The sequence below is a fragment of the Theropithecus gelada genome, chromosome 4 (assembly GCF_003255815.1).
Source record: "Theropithecus gelada isolate Dixy chromosome 4, Tgel_1.0, whole genome shotgun sequence".
Classification (NCBI taxonomy): Eukaryota; Metazoa; Chordata; class Mammalia; order Primates; family Cercopithecidae; genus Theropithecus; species Theropithecus gelada.
The window spans coordinates 7,686,950-7,709,568 of NC_037671.1; the positions used below are offsets into that span (position 1 = coordinate 7,686,950).

Genomic DNA, 22,619 nt, shown 5'->3' on the forward strand with positions numbered 1-22,619 from the left:
GCAGTTGAGACGCAGTTAAAATTAATGTAAATGTTACTCAAGTTTAAACTGTTTTTCTAATCTCTCATTTAGAGATGAAGTGGGGGTCAGAAGTCAGAAGTTAATTGTCCTGTGCTGTACTCTGCTGTTTGAATACTGAGAAATTGATAGAAATGGCAGCACTGAGAAAGGATTAAAAGTATAGATGACAAGTTTTCATTCTTAGGCTATTGCTGTTGGCATTGCAGGTAGAAGGCTGAAGTAGACATGATGAATATCAGCAAACACCTTGAACCCCTCCTTACTCTGAGTAATTATAGATATACTTCCAAACGAGGTGTTTGAAGTGTTACCCTCTGTGAGGTGAACTAGGGATGGAAAATTAGCACTTGAACATTTTAGCTCAGAACACATTAGATGCAGTAACAATAGGTTGTAAGCTAATTTTCTTTGGAGTAGAAGTTTGCTTGTAGCTACTCTTCTTGTATCTACCCAAGATAGTATCTTCCTTTAATGTCTAGGTTTTGAAATTAATGGCCACACACTGTTAATGAAATAGAGAAATTAGATTGTAATTGATCAGTTGTCTTATGAAAACAACAATTGCAAAAAGCCAGTTGGTTCTGAGAGTCAGGATCAGCATGAAGAAAAGTATCGATTATTCAATCCCATGTCAAAGTAGACTCATTTCTGCAGGAAATATAATTTTTGAAGATGGGATCAATAAAAGGATCTCACTGCTGGAGAATGATACCTTGTAGGTAGCTATGGTTATTTTTATATTTTCATTTGCCCTTTTTAATTATTGTTGTTGCTGTTAATTCTTCTTTATTCTCTGCACTAAAAAGAAAAGTTGGGTGATGTTCTGTTCCCCCCCACCCCCCCTTTTTTGGCACTTTAAGGTGACATTGTAACATACAGATTGTTACTTTTTTCTCTCCAATGTTTGATTTATTTTCAAAGCAATTAATAAGGAAATAACTAAATTTAAAGTACCACCTGTCTTGTTTAATTTACTTCAGGAATTTATCCTGATACGCTTAGTTAGAATGATAGGATTAATATTGCTTAGTAATTTCTGATTTTTTTGTTTTAGTTTGTCAGAAGTAAAACTAAATAACTTGAATTTGCATCTGTAATTAAAGATTGACCACGCTTGAATAAAGTTTTCTATTAACTTCTTCAAATAATAAGAGTTCACTTAAGGATTTCACTTGCCTCAGTGTTTTTAATTTTGATTCTAAAATGCTAGTTGTAGGGATCACTTTGAAACTGCTTTATCTCTGTGTATGTTTTGAAGAACTGAGTAAGGATGAGCACTTAGATTTCCTTTGGGTTACTAGAGACTTTGCTGCTTTTCTGATTTAGAAATCCAAATCCCCTTAGGGATTAATGCTATCGGAGGAGCTCAGCACAACTCAAAATGAAGATTAAAATTGACACAGGATTCTTCTACACATAGTAATCCATAAGTATGGGCCTTTATACCACAGAACCTTCAGATGTGGGCAAGGACACTTGATTGTCTCCAGCTGAAACCTGCACTCACTGTATAGTTTTGCATAGTTTATGGTGATATTGCTAATTAGAGTGTTTTGTTCCAGAGGACCAGAACAAAACAAATTCAAGTTCTTTTCATTATCCTACTGTCAGAAAGTCATTCAGCAAAGTGAAGTGTCTCTAAGAGTGAGGCTCCTGCACGGAACCAGAGGCACAAGCTTGGTGAGGCCTGGATCCTACGCTTGGATACATGTGTGGCCTGTGTGTGTACATTAAAACTGCAAGGCTGGCTGGCATACAGCAGTTCCAGGCCATCAAAAAAGAAGTAACAGTTTATGAAGGTATTGTCTCTAAGCTAAGATAGCCTCAAAATTGGCTAGAGATTCTCGCACAATTTACCATTGATAATACAGGTTAAATAACCCCGTCTGAAATTCTTGGGACCAGAAGTGTTTCAGATTTCACATGTTTCAGATTTTGGAATATTTGCATTATGCTTACCAGTTGAGCATCTCAAATCAGAAATCCATGATGAGCATTTCCATTGAGTGTTAGCGTTGGTGAAAAGTTTCAGCTTTTGGAGCATTTTGAATTTCGAGTTTTCAGGTTAGAGTGAGTTACCTCTCTCCAACATGTAAAGGATTTTACCTCCTTGTATCCCTGCTTCTCCATCCCAGGAGAACGAAAGTGAAGACATTAAACAAGGAAATGGAAGTAATCAAAGTCCATGATTTTAATCTTTTCCAAGAGTTTTATTATAATTACTAATTAAACACATTCTGGATAATTTAGGAAAATGTTAAATACAACTTCAGAAAATGAAAATAACCACATGATGCAGCAGTTCTGTGTGTAGGTATATATCCAAAGAATTGAAAGCAGGATGGCGAAGAAATCTTTGTACCCCCCTGTTAGCGTCGTTAATAGCTAAAAGGCGGAAGCAACCCAGGTGTCTGCCATCAGCTGAGTAAATAAACACAATGTGGCCTGTCCACAGAATGGAATACGCATCAGCCTTGGAAAGGAGGGAGATTCTCACACGTGCTGCAATATGGATGAAACCCGTGCTCAGTGACATAAGACCGTCTAAAAAGGATCAATAACTAAACAGTTCCCCTTATAAGAGGTACCTAGAGTAAACTAGAGTGGTGGTTTACCAGGGCTTGGGGGGTGGGAGTGGGCAGCTGGCATTTAATTGGAGTCTGGGGAGACAGAAGGTTCTGGAGATGCGTGGTGGCGATGGTTGCGCAATAGTGTGAATGTGCTTAATGCCATCAAACTCCACACTTAAAAATGGTAAATTGTATGCTGTGTGCATTGTGTCACAATAAAAATGCTCTAGATTCCATTTGCTAATATGTAGGACTTGTGAAAAATATACGTATACAATATACATTATGGCACCACTGGACTATAATTATCTAAAGACAAAGTCCTTAGGTGTCCCCAGTGAGACGGGGCTCTGCTGCCAAGCCTCGGGTGGGTCATGCAAACCGTGGAGGGCGCCTTTCCTGGAACACTAATGCCCCAGCAGCTTTAAGCAGTAGGAAGGATAAAAGCAGGAGTGGTTAAAGTGAAATGGCAGAGCTCATTAATCAAATTTGTTCAGGTTGATTGATTGATTGATTGATTGAGATGGACTCTCACTCTGTCACCCAGGCTGAAGTACAGTGGTGTGATCTCGGCTCACTGCAACCTCCGCCTCCCGGGTTCAAGTGATTGTCATGCCTCAGCCTCTGGAGGTGGAATTATAGTCACGTGCCACCATGCCCAGCTAATTTTTGTAAAGTTAGTAGAGACAGGGTTTCACCATGTTGGCCAGGCTGGTCTCAAACTCCTGACCTCAAGTGATCCACCCACCTCGGCCTCCTAAAGTGCTGGAATTACAGGCATTGGCTACTGCACCCAGTCGAATTTGTTCAGTTTTAAATTGTGTGCGTGTGTGTGTGTGTGTGTGTGTGTATGGTTTCTTACTAATTGCACCAGCATGATACATCCCTGAGCCATTCCTCTGGAAAATGGTGGTCTTCAACCCAGCTGTAGGCATGGCAAGAAGGGAAGGTCAGTTTCAGCTTCAGGGTAGGTGGGTAGATAGATCAATAGGACAGAAATGGGTGTGTTTTAAGCACAGGGCAGGAAGCACCAACATTGGTGCCTAGTGTGTCACTTCCCACATTTTCCCTCCGCAGGACGCAGAATACTAGTGACTAAGCCTCGTTTTCTCTCTCTGCCCAAGTAACTGAGGCTCACCGCATGGTGGCCCAGCACCGGCCTTCTCCCCATTCGTGAAAACCAGTCCACTTGCCCTTACCCTAGGTTGATGCCAGCAGTAACGAGGACTCTGGTTTGAAGCCCTTAACATTTGATAAACAAGAAGACACATTGGGAGTTACAACAGCTCTTGATTTTTTTTTTGTTTTATTTTTTCCCCTTAAGCTGGCTCGGAACACAGTTTCTGAGCCGTGGAGGATGTTTCCCAGCGCCCCCTTCCTAGGTTCAGCTTTTTGTTACTCCTCGCAGGTGGGCGAGCTGTGCGCTTTCCAGTGCCTCCAGCTTTGTGTCCATATGCTTTTTAGCTTGGCATTTAACCCTTCAAAGGCTGGCTGCAGTCTGTTTGTTTCTATCCTGGTTTTTCATGGTAAACCTGCATCATCCCCTAAATATGCAGTATATCTGGCCAACTCCGTTTCTTTGCTGATGGCCTAGAAATGGAGGTGGCCAGATATACTGCATATTTAGGTACCTCGGCGTGCCATATTCTTTTTTTTTTTTAACCAATTGCATTCAAAAAATACATATTGAGCACCAAAGGCATGCAAAGCACTTGGGAGTCAGTTTAAATCTCAGCTCCGTAAAGGCTTCGCCAGCGTTCCCTGGGAATATTCCTGACCTTCGTGGAGAGGTTTCTTGTCAGTAATCACTCATTTTTCCACCATTCTTCTTCTGCCAGTTTGTTTTTCATGTGTAGGTGCCATTACTGTCTATGTGGTGGCAGGCAGCTGGGTGTGATGGAGACCACATTTGTGCAGCCTCATGGGCCTGAATTTGGTATGAGCGTGGCACCCCCCCACCTGCTCAGTGACCTTGGGCAGGCGAGGTGGTTAGGCATCCTGGACCTGAAGTTTTCATCTTCAGGGGATTATGGTGTGGGGATTGGGTGAGACACCTGGTACTGCCCGGCCAGCAGTGATGGGTCCGCAGATGTTGGTTGCCGACCCGTTGCCTCGGTATCTGTGTCTCTGACCTCCTGTGATCACCTTGCTCTGAAATCCAGTATGATTGTTCACTGAAATTCCCCCTCTTGCTTTCAGTGAGGAATAAAACAAAGTTGGAAAGAGTTATCAATGTGTGGGCAATTAGTCCTGAAGAAAGATGATTAATATGTGAACATTTTTATCTTCCTGAATGATATTGTTAAAAAAGTATAAATACAAGAACGAGCAGTTACAGTGTGTCTACACTGGAGACCACTTCCCTGTGTTGAGTGCGTTTCCTTGGGTGCAGTTTTAACGAGGAACACGGAGTAATCCTGATGGTGCCCACTAGTACGCACTTCAGGGCTCCCTGCTGGTTTCCAGATCCTGAGCCGCCTGCCTCCCCTTTTATCATGTTCCTTATCTGTGTTAATTACCTGGACTTGAACAATCCCTCCTCTGATTGACGGGAACTGTTACTGCTGCTGTAATCTCAGTGTTCTGACCTGAGCCATTTCCTTTGGGTTACCCTGAATATCCTGTTTGGGGCCTCTGAAACGCAGCATCATCAATGAACAGCAGACACACCGACCTGGAGCGGGTCCCCAGCCTCGGGGTGCGTCTGATCACAGTGCGGGCCTGAGCTCCACCCAGAGCCCTCGGGTGCCTGCAAATGTGGCCCAGGAAGTGTTTTTTACCCCCTTTTATTTTTTATTATTTTTACTCAACACTTATGTACACTTTACAGTTACGTACAATATAATTTGATATATATGTGCAATACGTAGTGATCAAATCCATCACTTCAGACATTTATCATTTCTTTATTTTGTAACATTTAAAATCTGCTCTTCTGGCTATTTGAAAATATACAATAAATTGTTGCTAATTATCGTCACCCTGCAGTGCCATAGAACACTCAGAACTTACTCCTCCAGTCTAGCTTTAATTTTATATCTGTTAACTGACCTCTGGCTCTTCTCCCCCCACCCCCTCCTTCCCAGCCTCTAGTAACCACTGTTGTACTCCCTGTGAGGTCGACTTTTTAGCTTCCGCATATGAGTGAGATCATGCAGTATTTGTCTTGCTGTGCCTGTCTTATTTCACTTAGCATGGTGTCCTCCAGGCTCACCCATGTTGCCCCACATGACAGGATTTCACTCTTCTTTTAAGGCTGAATAATACTCCATTGTGTGTATGTACCAACATTTTCTTTATCCATCTGTGTGTTGATGGGCATTTAGGTTGGTTTGATATCTCGGCTATCGTGAATACTGCTGCAGCAAACGTGGGAGTGCGGAGGTCTCTTTGACATGCTGATTTCATTTTCTTCGGATAAATATCTAGTCAAGGGATTGCTGGATCATATGACAGATTTATTTTTGGAGAAACCTGCATCCTCTTTTCCGTAATGAGTGTACTAGTTTACACTCCTACCAACGGTGGTTAATAAAGAGTTCCCCTTTCTCCAAGGAGCATTTTTTAAAAGTCCCCTGGCAATCCCATTGCAGAGTCAGGGTGAGAACCCCTGCTGTCATGCAGCACGTTGCACTTGCCGCATCTAATACAACATTATTATGTGTCTCTAGGTTCACAGTTCTGTGGTTTAATCAGGCTAGTCTTATTTAGTTTTAGGAAAATATAATTAGAGTTGATTTAAAGATACATCATCGCGTTAGTTGGTACTTTTATCTCAAAATAGTTATTTTTCTTTTTAAAGTCCCCTCGTTTCTTTCGGCACTTAATTTTTTGGGGTTGATTCTCCATGAAAAGTTAGCTGTAAAACAGAATCATTTTAATCGCAGGAACCGTAGCTTGTGTTCTTCTCTGTTGATTTTCAAAACGCTCCCTAAGCCTGTGGAGTCTCAGGTAGTTAATGTTCTCATTTTGTGGTTGGCCGTTCACCTGTCCTTCCTTATATTTCTAGCATTCTGAAGTTATTTAGCAGTTTCAAGGAATTATTTGTATGTTTCATGGACTAAAATGCCTTTTACACCTCCTCTGTTCTCAGGTTTTTGTTTTGCTTTTAAAGTGAGTTTAAAGCCTTCTGTGAATGTGGTGTTTGGTAGTAAGCATTTCCATCCTCGCTCCCCATTGAGCTCTTGCTGGTTGGTTTGCATGGCATCTTGAAGCATATCATTAAGTTAGATGGTTTTATTTTTAGGGCCACGTCTAAAACATGGCTGTGAATAAATTTTTTCTTGAGTCAACCAAAAAATGAATGACTTTGATACTGAGCAGTAGAAAGAAAACTTACAATGAGTTCTGCTGTATTGTGATATATGTGTTCCTAAAAATCACCACACTGGAAAATCATGCAATAAAAGCTACAGGGCTTATGGGGGAAATGAGATGAGAGGCACAGCCCACAGAAACTTTGTCATGGGCACGTTAGCCTCATAGAAACAGTGGCACAATTTCAAGTGTCAAATAGTTAAGAAAAGCAAGTACTACAATAAATATGATACTTTATCTTGAAAAAGGACAGCAGAAATTGGCCTGTGGAAGTGGGCATTGGAAGGGTTTCAGCGTGTGGTTACTGTGAAGCAATAGAAGGACTGCAATCTGAAATCATACAGAAAGTTGTAATACCTGATGTGGGTGGGCAGCTGTTTGAGTGTGTTCTGTGTGTGTTTTGTATATTCCTGCCTAGCCAGTTTCAGCTGGGTGCGGTTGTGCATTCACTGCCTTAGACAATTGTGCATAAATGTGTGAAATTCGCAGTATACTCAGATTGTTCCTAATGTGTCACTTGTTTTTACAACAAAACCTGATTTCAGTCCTGATGGTGTATCAGTGTCTTTCTTAGAGATGGCTAAGAATGAGCACATATAGTGAACTATACATTGAATGATTTATATCAGCTTATATAGATTTGTGATGCATCTATCCTCATCACAGGAGCTATCCTTAGACTAATTCTAGCTCATCATTTTCCCCGTACTGGAACTATACGCTTTTTATATCATACAACTAGTTAGGTATATTTCACTCATTCTTCTTTTCAAAAATTCCTTAGCCCGTCTCCCTGCTAAATCCTAACCACTGAGGTTTTTATTGGAAGTCTACTAGAATGAGACTGGCCTTTATAACTCGGAGACCCCTATGGATGGGGAATTGGAATTGAAGGAGTTGGAGCAAAGACACTTTCACAATTATTTGTGAAGGACTTATTTAACACATTATGAAGAAAAGAAGTATTGATGTTTAAAGCCTACATTTACTTCCATGTTCATATGAAAATTTGTTCTTAAAGAAAATTTGCAGATTATATAATCTGAATAAAATTGTAAGGTTTGTATAGGTAAATAGGATTACTTTCAATATATGTAAATACAATGTTTTGAAATATTAAACTCCATAAAGGGAGAGCTGTTAATTCTGTAGATGCTGTAGTCCTTGCTTTTTGACTTCAGACCAAAGACAACAGTGGTCATTAATATCCAAGATAGTTAAAAGCAGTTTTTGAACTCTTTTTGCAGTTGAGACCCTTCTGCTTTGAAAACATATTAAAACTTGCTAACTCTTGATTAGACAATTCTAAACTAAAATATAATTGGAGAAATATCTGTTAATCTTTACCTAGTGAAGAATAATATCCCAGACACTTCTGTCTGGATTTTTTATCCTATAGTATAGTTTCAAGTGCTTTCTTGATTCTGTCAGTAATACATTGCAAAAATTTACAAAATAGCGAGAAGGTAAGATTTATTCTGTGTCTCTCTCATCAAGAAAGAGCCATTATTAACATTTCTATAATTTACATTCCTAATAAACTCACATGGAAACATTGTTGATATCTATCTGTCCACATACCCCTTTTGTTATCTTTCATTTTTATTTTTTTCATGTATGACTTTGGGGATGGGCAGTGGAAGGACACGAGCGTGGGAATCAGATCTGCAGGTCCCACACACGTTTCAGGTGCGCTGCTGCAGGGATTTGAATCAGATTTTATGCTTCGGAGCTCAGCATATGTAAGGTATGATATAAATGATAGCTGCTGTGATGCACTTATTGACCTGTATTTTTAAAAATCTTCACAAACATAATAGCTATATAATACTAAGTCAGGTACATGCGTGCCATCACTGATTTTACTATTTCCTTACTGCTAGGCACAAAGTTTAGTGCTTTTGGCAATTTTTCCATTTCAAAAGTAAAGCTGTTTGAATACCTTTTGTGTGTAAAAACATATCCTCATATACTTTCTGTTTTAGGAGTAAAATTCTAAAAGTAGAATTACAAGGGCAGGGGTTGATGGCCACATCTTACACAATTGCTTTCTAGGAATGTACCGATTTATGTATATGTGCCCTTCGCTAGCCCTAGATTGCCATATTTTAAAGTTTTCTAATCTGATGGTAGAAAGAATGTGTCTTTTTTTTAAATCAGATCAATTTTTTATGTTTTAGTGTTTTCATTCCATCATTCGAATTAGCTGTACACATCGTGTGTGTGTGTGTGTGTCTTTTGAGACCGAGTCTCACTGTGTCACCCAAGCTGGAGTGCAGTGGTGTGATCTTGGCTCACTGCTGCCTCAGCCTCCCGAGTATCTGGGACTACAGGCATGCGCCACCACACCCGACTAGTTTTTGCATTTTTAGTAGAAACGGTTTCACCATGTTGACCAGCCTAGTCTCAAACTCCTGACCTGAAGTGATCCACCTGCCTTGGCCTCCCAAAGTGGTGGGATTGATTACAGGAGTGAGCCACCACGCCCAGCCTTGTGTGTGTTTTTAGGTCTGTTTTATGCTTTGCAGTTATTAGTGCTTTAATGATAAAAATACTAGCTTTTCATCTGTGAAATTTTCAATTTTTATGTACTCAAATTTTTTAACCCTTTTCCTGTTTAAGTTCTTCTCCATCTAGAAACTTCACATGTTCTGTTATGCTTTTTATTAAACAAGACTTTTGCTATTTATTGAATGGTTTATACCAGCTTATTGATTCGTGATGCATGTATCCTCATCATAGAAGCTATTCTTAGGCTAATTCTAGCTCATCATTTTCCCCTGTGCTAGAACTGTGCTCTTCGTGTAGATTGATAATATACAACTAGTTAGGCATATTTCCCTCATTATTCTTTTCAAAAAAATGTTAGCTTGTCTTGCTGTCCTGCTAAATCTTAACCACCGAAGTTTTAATCAGAAGTCTACTAGAATTCAAATTCGGAAAGAGAAATAGCTTTACAGTATTTGGTGTTCTCCAGAATCATGGCATTCCCAGCCCCCACCTTTTGTGTGTGTGTGGTTGTGGGGGGGAGGGTCTTTTTATGTTTCTTAGTACAACTTGATGTTTCTACTTGTTTATTCCATTTTGTTTTTAATTTTGAAGTTACTTATTCCTAATTTTAGTTAGGAATTATGGGTGTTTTCTTTTTAATGTATGTTTATTTTCTAAATAGTTCCCAGAATCTAGAAATGTTGTTGAGTATATTTTTGCAATTCTTGTCCTTGAACTAAGCTATCTCACAACATCTTAAAATGCCCTTTGCATAAACCATTAACCATTAGTACAGTAAGATTGTGCTTTCATGAGTAATGGGTAAAATTGGTATGTGATTTTGCTCTGTGGCATTTGTGTCTAGTCGGGGTTATCTTTGCAAAACAGATTGGGTGAATTTTCTTTCTTTTCTCTGTGCTCTGAGGCTATTTGTTACTACACAGCTGTTGCTTAACCTATGTAGCCTATAAACTGTTTTAAGAGGTAATTCGTTAATGATTTTTTCTCTTTCCTTGTTTTTTTTTCTTTTTGTTTCTGCTACATCAAAGATCAGTCTTGAGAATTTATATTCTTCCAAAGAATAGTCATTTTTTGAAGCTACTTTAATATATTTTTGTAGTATGTGCAAAGTGGTTTTCATTCATTTTTGTTAGGTTGGTATGAAAGCAGGGGAAACGTTGTTTCGGTGATGAGGCCAAACAGTGACTACTGTCTACAGTTAGTTAATGACACTTAGTATGCAGTCGGTGCAGGTCATTTTTACCCATATATTTACTGGTCTGATACTCTTTATTCCTTTGTATATATTCAGGCTTCTTTCTGTCTGGTATTATTTTCCTTCTGCCTGAAGAACATTTTTTTAACATTCCTTACAGTGCAGGCCTGCTGGTAACAAACTCTCTCAGCTTTTATCTAGAAATGTGTTTGTTTCTCCTCTGTTTTTGAAGGACATTTCTGCTGCCTGTGTGCTGGGTATATAGGTTGACTTTTTTTTTTCTTGATATACTTCAAAGGTGCCATTCCATTTTCTTCTGTCTTGTATACTTTCTGAATCTCAGTATTGAGTTCTGTTATTCTGTCTAACCTTTTTGTTCTCACGTTGTCAACAGATTATGATAGGCCTTAGTTTGGGGTTTGTGTGTATTTATGATAATTAGTATTTTTTAAGCTTCTTGGATCTGTCAGCTTCTGGTTTATATCAAATACGGAAAACTTTCCACTATTATTTCTGCAAATATTTTACTTACACACACACACCCACACACACACATCCCTTCTCTGAGACTCAAATTACACATATACTAGATTACTTAACATTGTCCTACAGAGCACTATGGCTCATTATTTTTTGTTTCTTCTCCTGTCATACTGCATTTTGGACACAGCCTATTGCTGTGCCTTCAAGTTCTCTGATCTTTTTAGTATCTAATTGGTTAAACACATTCAATGAAATTTTTATTTCTAATCTTTCATTTCTGCATTATGTTCATGTTTTTCTTTAAATCCTTATGCACATTGAGATTATAACAGTTTTGAAGATGTTCTTTTCTGGTAATACTATCATCTCTCATTTTTTGTCTTTATTAACTGATTTAGTCACTGGTCCTATTTTCCCACTTCTTTTCTTGTCTAGTAACTTTTGGTTGATTACTGAACATTGTGATTTACATTTTGGGGTGCTGGATTTTGTTGTATGCTTTTTTAAAGTGTTAGATTTGTTCTGGCAGTAAATTGTTAGTTGCATATCAGTTTGATCCTTTCACAGCTTATTTTGAAGCTTTGTTAGTGCAGTTTTAAGTATTCTGTATTCTAGAGCTAGATTATTTCCACTGCTGATATGTGCCTGTTCTAGGGTCTCTCTACTGAATGCCTCATGTATTTGATGAGGTCTCTGCTCTGGCTGATGAGGACCTCCGTCCCTAGGCAAACTTGAGATTATTCATTTTATAGGTTTCTGGTAATTGTTCTTTCCTCAAAAGTTGTTCACTGCCCAGCCTTGTGGAATTTCTCCCTGTGCATGCTCAGATTGGTTCAGCAAAGACTCAAAGGGATCCCTAGGCTCTCTGGAACTTTCTGTCTGTGTAGCTCCCTCCTTTTCCGTATCATGCCTCACAAATTACAGCCTCCTGGGCCTCCCCCAAGTCATCTGTTCTAAGACAGCGTTTTTGCCAGCTGTGTCTGGGTTCCCCTCCCTGCACCTGCAGTGTGGCAGCTGCAGTTGTTATGTGTATTTATTCAATAGTTTCCTAGTTATCAGTGGCAGGTGAAGAAGTACAGACGCTGTTCTCTTTAGGTGGGAAGTGGGTGTCACAAGTCATTGTCAGAGACTTGCACTTTTTAAAGCAGTGATACTTAACAGATTCACCATGTGTATTTGAGGGTATCCTTTTTGTTCTTGAACATATTAAAAGAAAATCAATTACTGCAAGAGATACTAAAATAGATTTCTTTCCTAGTCGAATTTTATGTTAATAAATCCTAGGAAAGCCCTGGTACTCTCTGAATCCAAATCCTTAAGGAACTCTCAGTTCACTGGGGCAACTTGTACTCCTGTGTTTCCATGAGAGTCGTCGTTCCAGGGGAGTCACACTAATTTCCACAGTTTGGGGTGGGGGGGTGGGTTTTTTCTGAATCTCAGTGTTTACCATTTGTTTAGTCATGAGCAGCTAATTCTGCTCTGAAGTGTAGAGCTTACCATCCCTGGCTTGGGTTGAGGTAATGAGCTGTGTGACACTTGGCCAGTCACTTAAGCTACTCGTCTCTAAATTGAGGGATGTGGACTAAAGGGACTTGAAGGCCCCTTCCATGAGTTTACTGAGTAAATATGTACTGAGTGTTGTGTGCACTGGGGATGGGTGGATGAGACAGGTGAGGACCCTGCTCTTACACACAGCTTAGTGGAGTACATAGATGATACTATAAATAAAAATACAATAAGAAAGAAATAGCTTTCAGGGGTGCTTTGAAGAAAACAAACCAGGGTGATATGAAGTGCTGATGGGAGGGACCGGCATTAGGATGGGAGGTCCAAGAAGGCTTGTCTGAGACACTGAAATTTGAGCTGCCGTCCAGATAAGCAGAAGAAACTGGCCATTTGAATTCCAGGTCATAGACGTTCTAGGCAGAGGGAAGAACATGTGTAAAGGTCCTGAGATGGGTACAGCCCTGGGTGGTGTGAGAACCCTGGGTGATGTGAGAACACTGTGGCTCAATTGTCTTGAGTGGGGGGCACATGTGATGACCAGGGTCCTAGTCATCCTAGTCAGTGCTGGCAGTCTGGGACTCCAGGACTTGATCTTGCTGTGAATACTTCTCTACCTAAATAGTGCAAAGTTCAGTGTTACATGCCCTACTCAGATGAGTAACAGGGAGTGCCAGGAATTACATTGGGATGGGGTGTGGTCGCTGAAGCTCCAGCAAGATCACAGAGTCTGAAATGAGCAGGGACCTCACTGGCACTAGGAGCCAACACAGTTTTAACACAGGAGGCTGAAGGCCAAGTCGAGTAGTCATGATCAGCATGAGCCAAAATGAATCCATTTTTAAGTTAGCAGAACCACGGATAGTTCCATAGGCACTATCGCCTCAAAGAAAATGCTGAGCTTTTTCTGAGACTCACATATAAAGGCTGCATAGACTCCATAGCCTAGAAATGTTGCTTCGGTGGAAGGAAGCCACCAGGAAAACTGCTGGGAGAGTTTAAGGAATATGTGACTTTTACATAGAGAAAGGAAAGACACAGTGAAAGCAAGAGCAGTTCAGAGGTGGGGAGGGCGGACCTGAAGCCAGCCAGCTTTGTCCTGGTGGGAGGCAGGTGTCTTAGCCATTTGGGCTGCCATAACAAAATACCATAAACTGGGTGGCTTGTAAATACACAACAGAATTATTGTGTTAATTGTCCTCGTAATTCTGGAGAGAACCCTAAGATCAGGGTGCTAGCAGGTTCAGGATCTGCTGAGGGCTCACTTCCTGGTTCACAGATAGCACGTTTTTGCTGCATCGTCACATGGCAGAAGGGCCAGGGGGTATTGGCCCTCATTTTAAGGGTACTCATCCCATTCATGAGGGTCCCACCCCCATGACCTAATCACCCCCCACAGGCCCCACCTCCTCAGACCATTGCCTTGTGGGTGAGGATTTCACCGCGGGAATTGGGGGGGCACAGGCATTTGGGCCATGGCACCAGGCCTTCCCTGTGTTGCCAGGATGCTGCTTTTTGTGCTTGGATACAGCAGCAGTTAAAAATCCAGCTCAGATTGAGGAGCTCTTAAAGACCCACGGAGCTCTCACTTGGCATTAGCAGCTGCTGGCATGTGTAGTCTGAAGGAACCCCCTTCTGAGAATGCCCAAAGTCTCCACATCTGTCTCCTGTCTCAACATGCCAGCACTGTGTCACGTAGCCTCTGCCTGCTTCCGCACAGCATTGTTCCTGGTGTGATCTCTCTTTAGGCAGGGAAATCGTTGCTGTCGGCTGTCACCTAAGTGGCAATGTCTTCTCACCTGCCCTTTTAACAACAACTGTTGTGCTCATGTGTGTTTTTATTGGTTGATTTTTAGTTGTCTTTCATTGTGTCCTGTGGTCTGGCTTCCACTCTTCACGCCATAGTGAAGCATTGCCCACGCTTACGAGTGGCCTCTCATTTCCCCCTACGTTACCTCTTCTGCATTCTCCTCTACCTCTGCAGCACACGCCCCTGCAGACACATCCTCACTGCTGTGGCCTGCTCTCCTTCCTTTGAGGAAGCCAGTGATTGCCAGTTATTCCTGCTTCCCTGCTGCCTCCTGGCTCTGCCTGTGCTCCTCCCCAGCACTTCCCAGCTGGATTCAGCAGGCTCACTCTCTGTGTCAATCTTCCCCTGGGAGCTCATACTGTCAGTTGAGCCATTTTTGGCACCAACCCCAAGTACCTCTCTCCAGCCCTGACTTCCCTCCCCTGATCTAGATGTGCACTTCGGGCCGTGCACATCTCCCCCTGGATACTCACCCTGGAGGAGCAAGCGTTTCTCCCTCGCCTTCTCCCTCAGCAACTCCAGGCTGCCCTGTGGAAGCCCCTTTCCCACTCCTCCAGATTTACAGGTTCAGAGCCATCCAGCATCCATTTCTGTAGACTCAGAAGGTTCCTGGCCATGTGGACTCTGGGTCCCAGTTGAATGGGTTGAAGAATGATGGACAGAGGGACAGAGGGAGAGATGAAGACAGCAAGTGCAGACGGGTGAGGCTGTAGTGGGACTGAGACTGGAGGATGGCACGGAGGAGAGGAACAGATTAGAGAGGGTTCCTGAGGGGAGACAAGATTGCCAAACATTTTTAAACGAAGATGAGAGAAGGATCTGGTAGGGAAGAGGATGGAGGTTAAAAGAAAAGTCTTTCCTGAGTTCCTTGGAAGGACTCAGCAACACCTTGGCTGACGGGTAACATCCGACCCAGAGGTCTTCAGTTAGAACCACTCCAGGCTACAAGTCCTCTGGAAACTTGAGAGATTTGACAGCGTTGGGGTGACAGAGGTCACTGTGTCGTTGGTCATATCGACAAGTCCCTGAATAGTAGTGCGTATTCCAGTGTGGACTGGAAAAGGAATTACAGTGCATCCCTACCGTGGGCCTCGCCTGCCACGCAGCGTTTGGAAAGAACAGGAAGCTTTGTTCTGATAGAGAAGCCATTCTAAGATATTGTCAAAGGAATAACCATGAGATGTAGCAATGTATATTTCTTGTATAAGTACAAGCAAGGCAACAATGTATAAGATATAGCAAAACCCTGTGTCTAGTGTGCTGCCATGTGTGCTTTTAAAAGCCAGGGTGATGGAGAAGTCTGCCCTGATACCTTCTTGTATATCCATGGAGGTGCTCTGGTGGGGCCCCTGAGAAAGCAGCCCCAGTGTCTGAGAGGGCAGGGGGTCCTGTGCAAGTAGGATCAGGTTGTGAGGGGCTTTCACTCTAATATCTTTTATATTTTTAGGTTCTTGAACCATATATATGTATTATAACCTCTTTAAATTTTTCAAAACATTTAATTAAAAAAAAGAAAACCTCTAGCAATTAAAGTAGTATTTCCAGCAGTTGAATGAAAGCTAGCTTGTTTTGCCAGGGAGGTTATTTGGCTCCTCTGAAATGTCCATTCTTGAGTTTTCTGGTGGCTTTGGCTTATTCTCTTTCACTTTGGAGGAAATATTTCTGATTCATAATTCTTCATGCTCCATGCTCAGGGAACTTCTCCCGTTGCTGATGTTACTAGTAAAGCCCGATCTGGTTTTCTTACATTTCTTTCCTTTTTTCCCCATCCATTCTGTGCATTCATCACCACATTAGATCATGTCTGGACAATTCATGTAGATAGGATAATTATTTGCATTCTTAGCCAGGCGCAGTGGTTCGTGCCTGTACATCTCAGCTGCTTGAGAGGCCAGAGTAGGAGGATCACTTGAGGCCAGGAGTTTGAGACCAGCCTGAGCAACATAGCAAGACCCCATCTCAAGACGCTGGCAAAACACGCTTGCTGCTGTTCAGCTGTGACGTATGAGGGAACGCTGGCAGGATGCTTTGTGTGGTGGGAGAGAGGAGAGCTATCTTCAGCTGCTTAACAGGGCTGTTTGAAAAAGGATGGAACAGGGACAAGTAGATGGACTTTCCGATAGTCCCCTCCCAGGGCAGCTAGAAACAACTCCTGAGTGTCCCACAGGGGTGGTGGTCTGAAGTGGCAGCTGCCACATGGCTCTGTGACCCAGAGAGAAGGCCGGCTACATCCGTGTGTCTGTCCAGTTCATCTTGCCTTCGGAAAAAGAACTTTCGACTAGATGGCCTTGGCTCTAATAATAAGGTATTTTCCTGAATCATTTTCCTTTTTTCTTTCAGCTGCTCAAACCTGGAACAGACACTCTCCACGAGATCCATTCTCTCTTGATTCTGTCCTTTAAAAAAATCTCTCAACTGTGTAGCCTCCTTTCAATGAGTACGTCTCCATCTGTGTTTTTTAGGCAAAGGGAAACAAAAGAGTGATTTTCTTGTCAGACATTGAAAGAGAAAAAGTGGCTTTAAAAGTAGACTTTGGCTTTCTAAAGGTTCGAAGTTTTAATGTTCTTATATGAATACATTAAATCCTAAGTGTGTAATGAACATTTTTATCCAGTTCAAAGATGGCACTTGGAGTGAACTGGTGGTGGGACGTCACAGACTACTGTGATTTCAAACTCTCGGCAGGTACATCTCCGTTCATGGATGCATTAACAGCCAATGGGACAACCAGCATACAGACATCTGTTACAGGAGTGACGGCCAGCAAAAGGAAATTTATTGACGACAGAAGAGACCAGCCTTTTGACAAACGATTGCGTTTCAGCGTGAGGCAAACAGAAAGTGCCTACAGATACAGAGATATTGTGGTCAGGAAGCAGGATGGCTTCACCCACATCTTGTTATCCACAAAGTCCTCAGAGAATAACTCACTGAATCCAGAGGTGAGAGGCACTCTTGGGCTGGCATGGGCTTCGCGCTTCTCCCTGCCTGATTTCCGGGCCTGCTTGGTGGAATTGGCTCTTCCTGTGCTCTTTCTAAACCTTCCCTTTGGGCCATCTCCTGATGCCCACCAGAAGGGAGGGAGCAGAGGAGACATTGTGGGCTTTGCTCCGTGTCACACCTCTGATGGCCGTGAATTCAGGATGCTTGGAGTGTGCTGCGTGTCCATCCCCATTCTCCTGGGTGTGGGTCCACCCAGGGCTCCGTGCCTCTGGTCCACCTCCTGCCTGGAAGCTCTTCATCTGGCGGGCACAGGGCTCCATGAAGGCTCGTGGAAAATATGTGTGCACGCGCCTTGCTTTAGGTTTCATCAGATTCTTAAAGGGTTCTTTGTTCAGACAGAATGTAAGTGCCCCGGGGGTCCCAGTCCCTTCAGAATATTTACCGTCTTTCCAGTCCCCAGATCCTCCTCAGCGGCTATAGCGGAACACACAGCGGGGCTTTCCACGCATGCTCATTGCTAGTAGTGCCTCGTAAGGAAGTTTTCTAGAACTGGTTGTGGGAAAGGTTAGAACATGAATTTTGTGAAGTTTCTAGAATTGGCAGTATTTGAACCTAACCTATACCTTTCCAAAATGTGAAGTCCTAGTAGTTTATGAGTAGCTAGGTTGAGTTTTGTCCAGACAAGAAAACCTAACTACAGAAAGTCTGTGTGTTTGCCCAGGGTCACATAACAAACCAGTTCAAAGTTGGTCCGTGGTACACTTTTAGACTGCAGAGTCCCTTCATTGGTTATTTTTAAATGCTTCACAGAGATCATTTAAAATGATTTTATGCCCTAAAATTACCTGTCTGTGCTAACGTACTTGGACTTAATGCACTTACGCAGCAAACTATTTTCTGTCCCAAGTGTAATAGGGTAGTTTTTAAAACAAAACAAAACCGAAACAGTAGAACTGAACGAGTTTCTTTCAACTGGTTTGAATGTGCCACCTGCTGTCCAAACTGGAGAAATGCCCAGTGATATAATAAGCAACTTGCCTTATCTAAGAGCCGCAATGGCTGTATAAATACTAAGATAATATAGATTCCCATGTCTTTTTAATTATACTCTAGTTATGTAGTTATATTTTACTCCATCCCCAGCATCTCAATCTCTGGTTACAGAAAAAGAGATGTTTGCAAATTAATTAAAATCATGGTAGATATCAGTAACTATATCAGGCTATGATGCATTTTTCATAGATGCAGATTATCCAGTAATAAAATGCTTTCAGGCCGAGCGTGATGGCTGATGCGTGTAATCCCAGCACTTTGGGAGGCCAAGGCAGGAGGATCCCTTGAGCCCAGGAGTTCAAGACCACCCTAGACAACATAGCAAAACTCCATCTCTACAAAAAAGTTGAGAAATTAGCCAGGCATGATGGCCCAAGCCTGTAGTCCCAGCTACTCAGGAGGCTGAGGCGGGAGGATTGTTTGAGCCCAGGAGTTCGAGATGCAGTGAGCCTTGATTAAACCATTGCACGCCAGCCTGAGCAACAGAATGAGACTGTCTAAAAAAAAAAAAAATGCTTTTAGGATTTCACACCCAAAATATTCTTTGCCACTTTAACTTCTGGTGACTTTCAGGTGATGAGAGAAGTCCAGAGCGCTCTGAGCACAGCCGCTGCCGACGACAGCAAGCTTGTACTGCTCAGCGCGGTCGGCAGCGTCTTCTGTTGTGGACTTGACTTTATTTATTTTATACGACGTCTGACAGATGACAGGAAAAGAGAAAGCACTAAAATGGCAGAAGCGATCAGGTATGTAAAAATGATGTTTTTTAAACGCTGGTTGGGTGCTTTGTTTTTGGTGTACAAATCCCGATAGAATGGGCCTGACCTGACCAAGCCTCGAGAATAAAATCTTCTTCTTCTTCCACGGAGAGACACGAGCAGCCAAATCAATTAAATCATCTGTCTTTTCTATGGGCTTGCCATAAATTACTACTTGCCTTGGGCAAATAACTGATTTCAAGGTTGGTTTAAACCCAGCAAGTGTTCAGGGAATGTTCTAATGATTGGAGTATATGATCGTGTATAGACAAGAGTTCCTATTATTTGTGCCATGAATATGTTCTGTCTTCAATCCTTAAATAAAGATCTCTTCCAAATAATAACTTAGCATTTGCTTGACTCCGAAGTAAATTGTCTAGGCTTTCTGATGAGATACTTCCGTAACATCACATGGAGAGCTTTTTGTTTTGTTTTTTTTGTTTTGTTTTGTTTTTAAATACAAGTAGCACACATTCTTGTTCACATTCTTGTTCAGGTTCATCCTAAATTCCAGCTGGACAGAGAACCAGATAGTAGGGAATAAAAAGCGGAAATCCTCCTCCTTCCCTCCCCTCAAGGTATCCAACATTCATTGGTGTGTCTTCCTCAACCTTTTTCTGAACATTTTGTTCTCATGTTCAGTTTAATTTATTAGATTTATTTTTAAATTCACAAGTAAAAATTGTATATACTTATAGCGTACAACATGATGTACTGAAACACAAATACATTGCAGAATGATTAAATCAAGCTAATTAACATACGTATTACCTCACATACTTACCATTTTGTGTGTGTGGTGAGAACACTTAAAATCTACTCTCTGCAATTTTCAAGTATAAAATATATTAACTATGGTCACCATGATGTAAAATAGATGTCTTGATCTAAGCATTTTCAAATATTTGTTTCATATATACACACAAATAATATCAATTTAGTTCTGTTGTTGCTTTGCAACTTGCTTTTTTCATGTGACAATGTGACTGAGATGTTTCTGTTTCCTTGGTTGTTGGATTTTCCTCTGCTATGTGATAACAGTGCAAAAAACTCTCTAAAACCATTTAATTCTGCTAACAGCATCTCCCCTCATTTGTCATGCTAATCACTCTATGTATAATTAGAAGTGTCTGATTTTTCAGAGGTGAATTTTATTTGAAATGGATGAAACCTAGTCATCAACCAGAAAGTTGGCTATGCTTCTCTACCCACCTCCCTAAAATGACATATCCCCAGGTGGCCCCAATAAGCCCTTTGTGCTTGCCTTTTTAACTTACAGAGGATGACAAATGAAAGAAAACATAGACTTGCAAAATGGCAATAAAATAAATTTGATCTTTTCCAAAATCCCAGATTTCTGGAGGGCTGAAGTTGAACTACTTTTGGCAGTTACTAGGCTCCAGCTGAGCACTGCCCGTGGGGCACTGGGCTTTCTAGCACCTAAACCCTTCTAGAGCTTGCACAGCAGGATTGGTGTGGTGGGTGGCGGGGGCTGTTTTTTCTGTTTTGGTGAGTCTGGGGTAGGCTGGGACGTCTTTCTTTGACGGACACCCAAGATGACTCTGATGGGCACTGCCCAAACAGCCCATCACAAGAGTCCTGGAACCCACACCTCTGGGTTGAAGGGGACTGCCTTGGTCTTTCGTAACATATTTAATCATTTTCAGAATTACTGTATTTTCTCATATGATGTACACATGTGTTTAAGACGTTATCCCTAAATCTTTTGAAAGTTGCCTTTTATAGGCTATCATATGTGTGGTTTTTTTTTCAGAAGTAGTTTGAAATTTTATTAACAATCTTATTAAGTATTGTTTCTGATCTCCCAGGGGATTTCATCCCTGTGGTACACTAGGTGGGACCATCTTGTTCTTCAGTTTAAGATTAAACTGCTTGATCAGTATCATAAATCCTTGGCTGACTCTCAGCACCTCTAAGACAGCTTCATTATTATCCATTCAGGGTGAATTCCATGAACTTAGCTTTTATTTTTAAAATACAAACCACCATGCCTCATATGGTCACTTTGTATGTTCTCCATAATGTCCTGCTCAATGTACACATAATACTGTGCTATTTGGTAGCTCTGCGGTATAAGAAAATCAGATGTGTCAGCCAGTGGCTTCTGGGTCCTGGCTCCGTTTTCCCGTGTAGACTTTTCCCTGGCTCCACTCGTGAGCCCTGCTGGTGCCTCGCCGGGTGCAGCTCACTCCTCCCTCCAGCGTTGAATTCCCTTGGACAGAGGCTGTGGACTTGTGGCGCTGGGATTAGTAAAAGCAGAGGAAAGCTAGATCAAGTCAGGTTTAAGTGGAGATCTCCTTTGTTGAACTTTATGTCACTTTAATAGTTCATTTTCATCAGTTCCCTGCTCACTCCACTCTCCCTACTCCCAACAAAAAGCTGGATTGATATTCTTGTGAAGAGCCAAGTCCTACTTTAGGAAAACCGACTTGTTTCTTCTTCATGTGACTATATTTTTGTCAATGTGAATTTTCCTTAATATACTCTGGCAAGATCAGAAAAATAATTAGTTACACCAAAGTCACTTAACCTTTCCTCTTCTTATTTGCATTTAAATTAATTTTTATATGGATAAAAGCTCTTCCTGTGTATATTTTTCATTTCTCTGGTGTCTTGTCTCATGTTCCTTAAAACTTGGAGGCAAAGGACTTCATTGTAGCAAGTTTCCAAAGGAAAAGCGGGAAACAGGAAGATGAGGCTTCGTATTAGGTCACCAGGTGTCTAAAGAGCTAACTTCGTTACGAGGATTGGTGGTTTGCAGTTTGCAGAGTAATTGCCACAAAAATATTCTGCGCATTGGTGATTAAAACAAAATTATTTCAAGTTCATTGATAGCATTAGGCTTCTGAAGTCTGCCGGAACCAGTAGCTGCCACGGGGTGTCAAGGACCCAGAGACTTCTCTCCCCAGAAGCGAGGTTTCTTCTTCCTCCCACAGAGGGAGACCGGGGGGCCTGCCCAGGCAGTGCCCCAGGGGAAGAGGATTTGGGAGAGAACAAAGGGAGCCAGTAAACATGCCCCATGACCCTGACCTGTACCCCATTCGATCCTTCAAATGAAGGTGCCGTTCAAATGAGGGAGACGTCAGCCATGGAAAAGCAGCACACTGGCTGCCCAACCTCAGGTCCCTGCTGCCTCCTTCTCCCCAGACATTCTCTTGACAGTCCCTACATCTTATGTGATTTTCCAACTGTTTGTTGTCTCCAAATTAGTAAATGTCCTTTAAAGGAAGAGTTTTGTTTAATTATAAAGTCTTTTTAGACTAATTATATGGCAAATATCAACCTCCTTCCCTGCCATATCCAACAACAGCCTTGAATTCAATTCCAAAGAAACAAATTTAAATTCAATACATTGCGTGGCACACATTTGAGTGTTCATACATTTTTATTTTAAGTCTAAAACACACTTGGTTGAAGCCCACAGAAGCAGGGGC

General features: G+C 41.7%; 1 protein-coding gene across 3 annotated transcripts in view; it reads left to right on the plus strand.

Annotated features, from left to right (window-relative positions):
- Positions 1 to 22,619, plus strand: part of CDYL (chromodomain Y like) — a 245,141-nt gene that overhangs the window by 208,137 nt on the left and 14,385 nt on the right. For all 3 annotated transcript variants that reach the window (XM_025383477.1, XM_025383476.1, XM_025383478.1), the window contains 2 exons: positions 17,096 to 17,352; positions 18,980 to 19,152. In XM_025383477.1, coding sequence (XP_025239262.1) covers positions 17,096 to 17,352; positions 18,980 to 19,152 — 430 coding nt within the window. The remainder of the gene's footprint in view (positions 1 to 17,095; positions 17,353 to 18,979; positions 19,153 to 22,619) is intronic.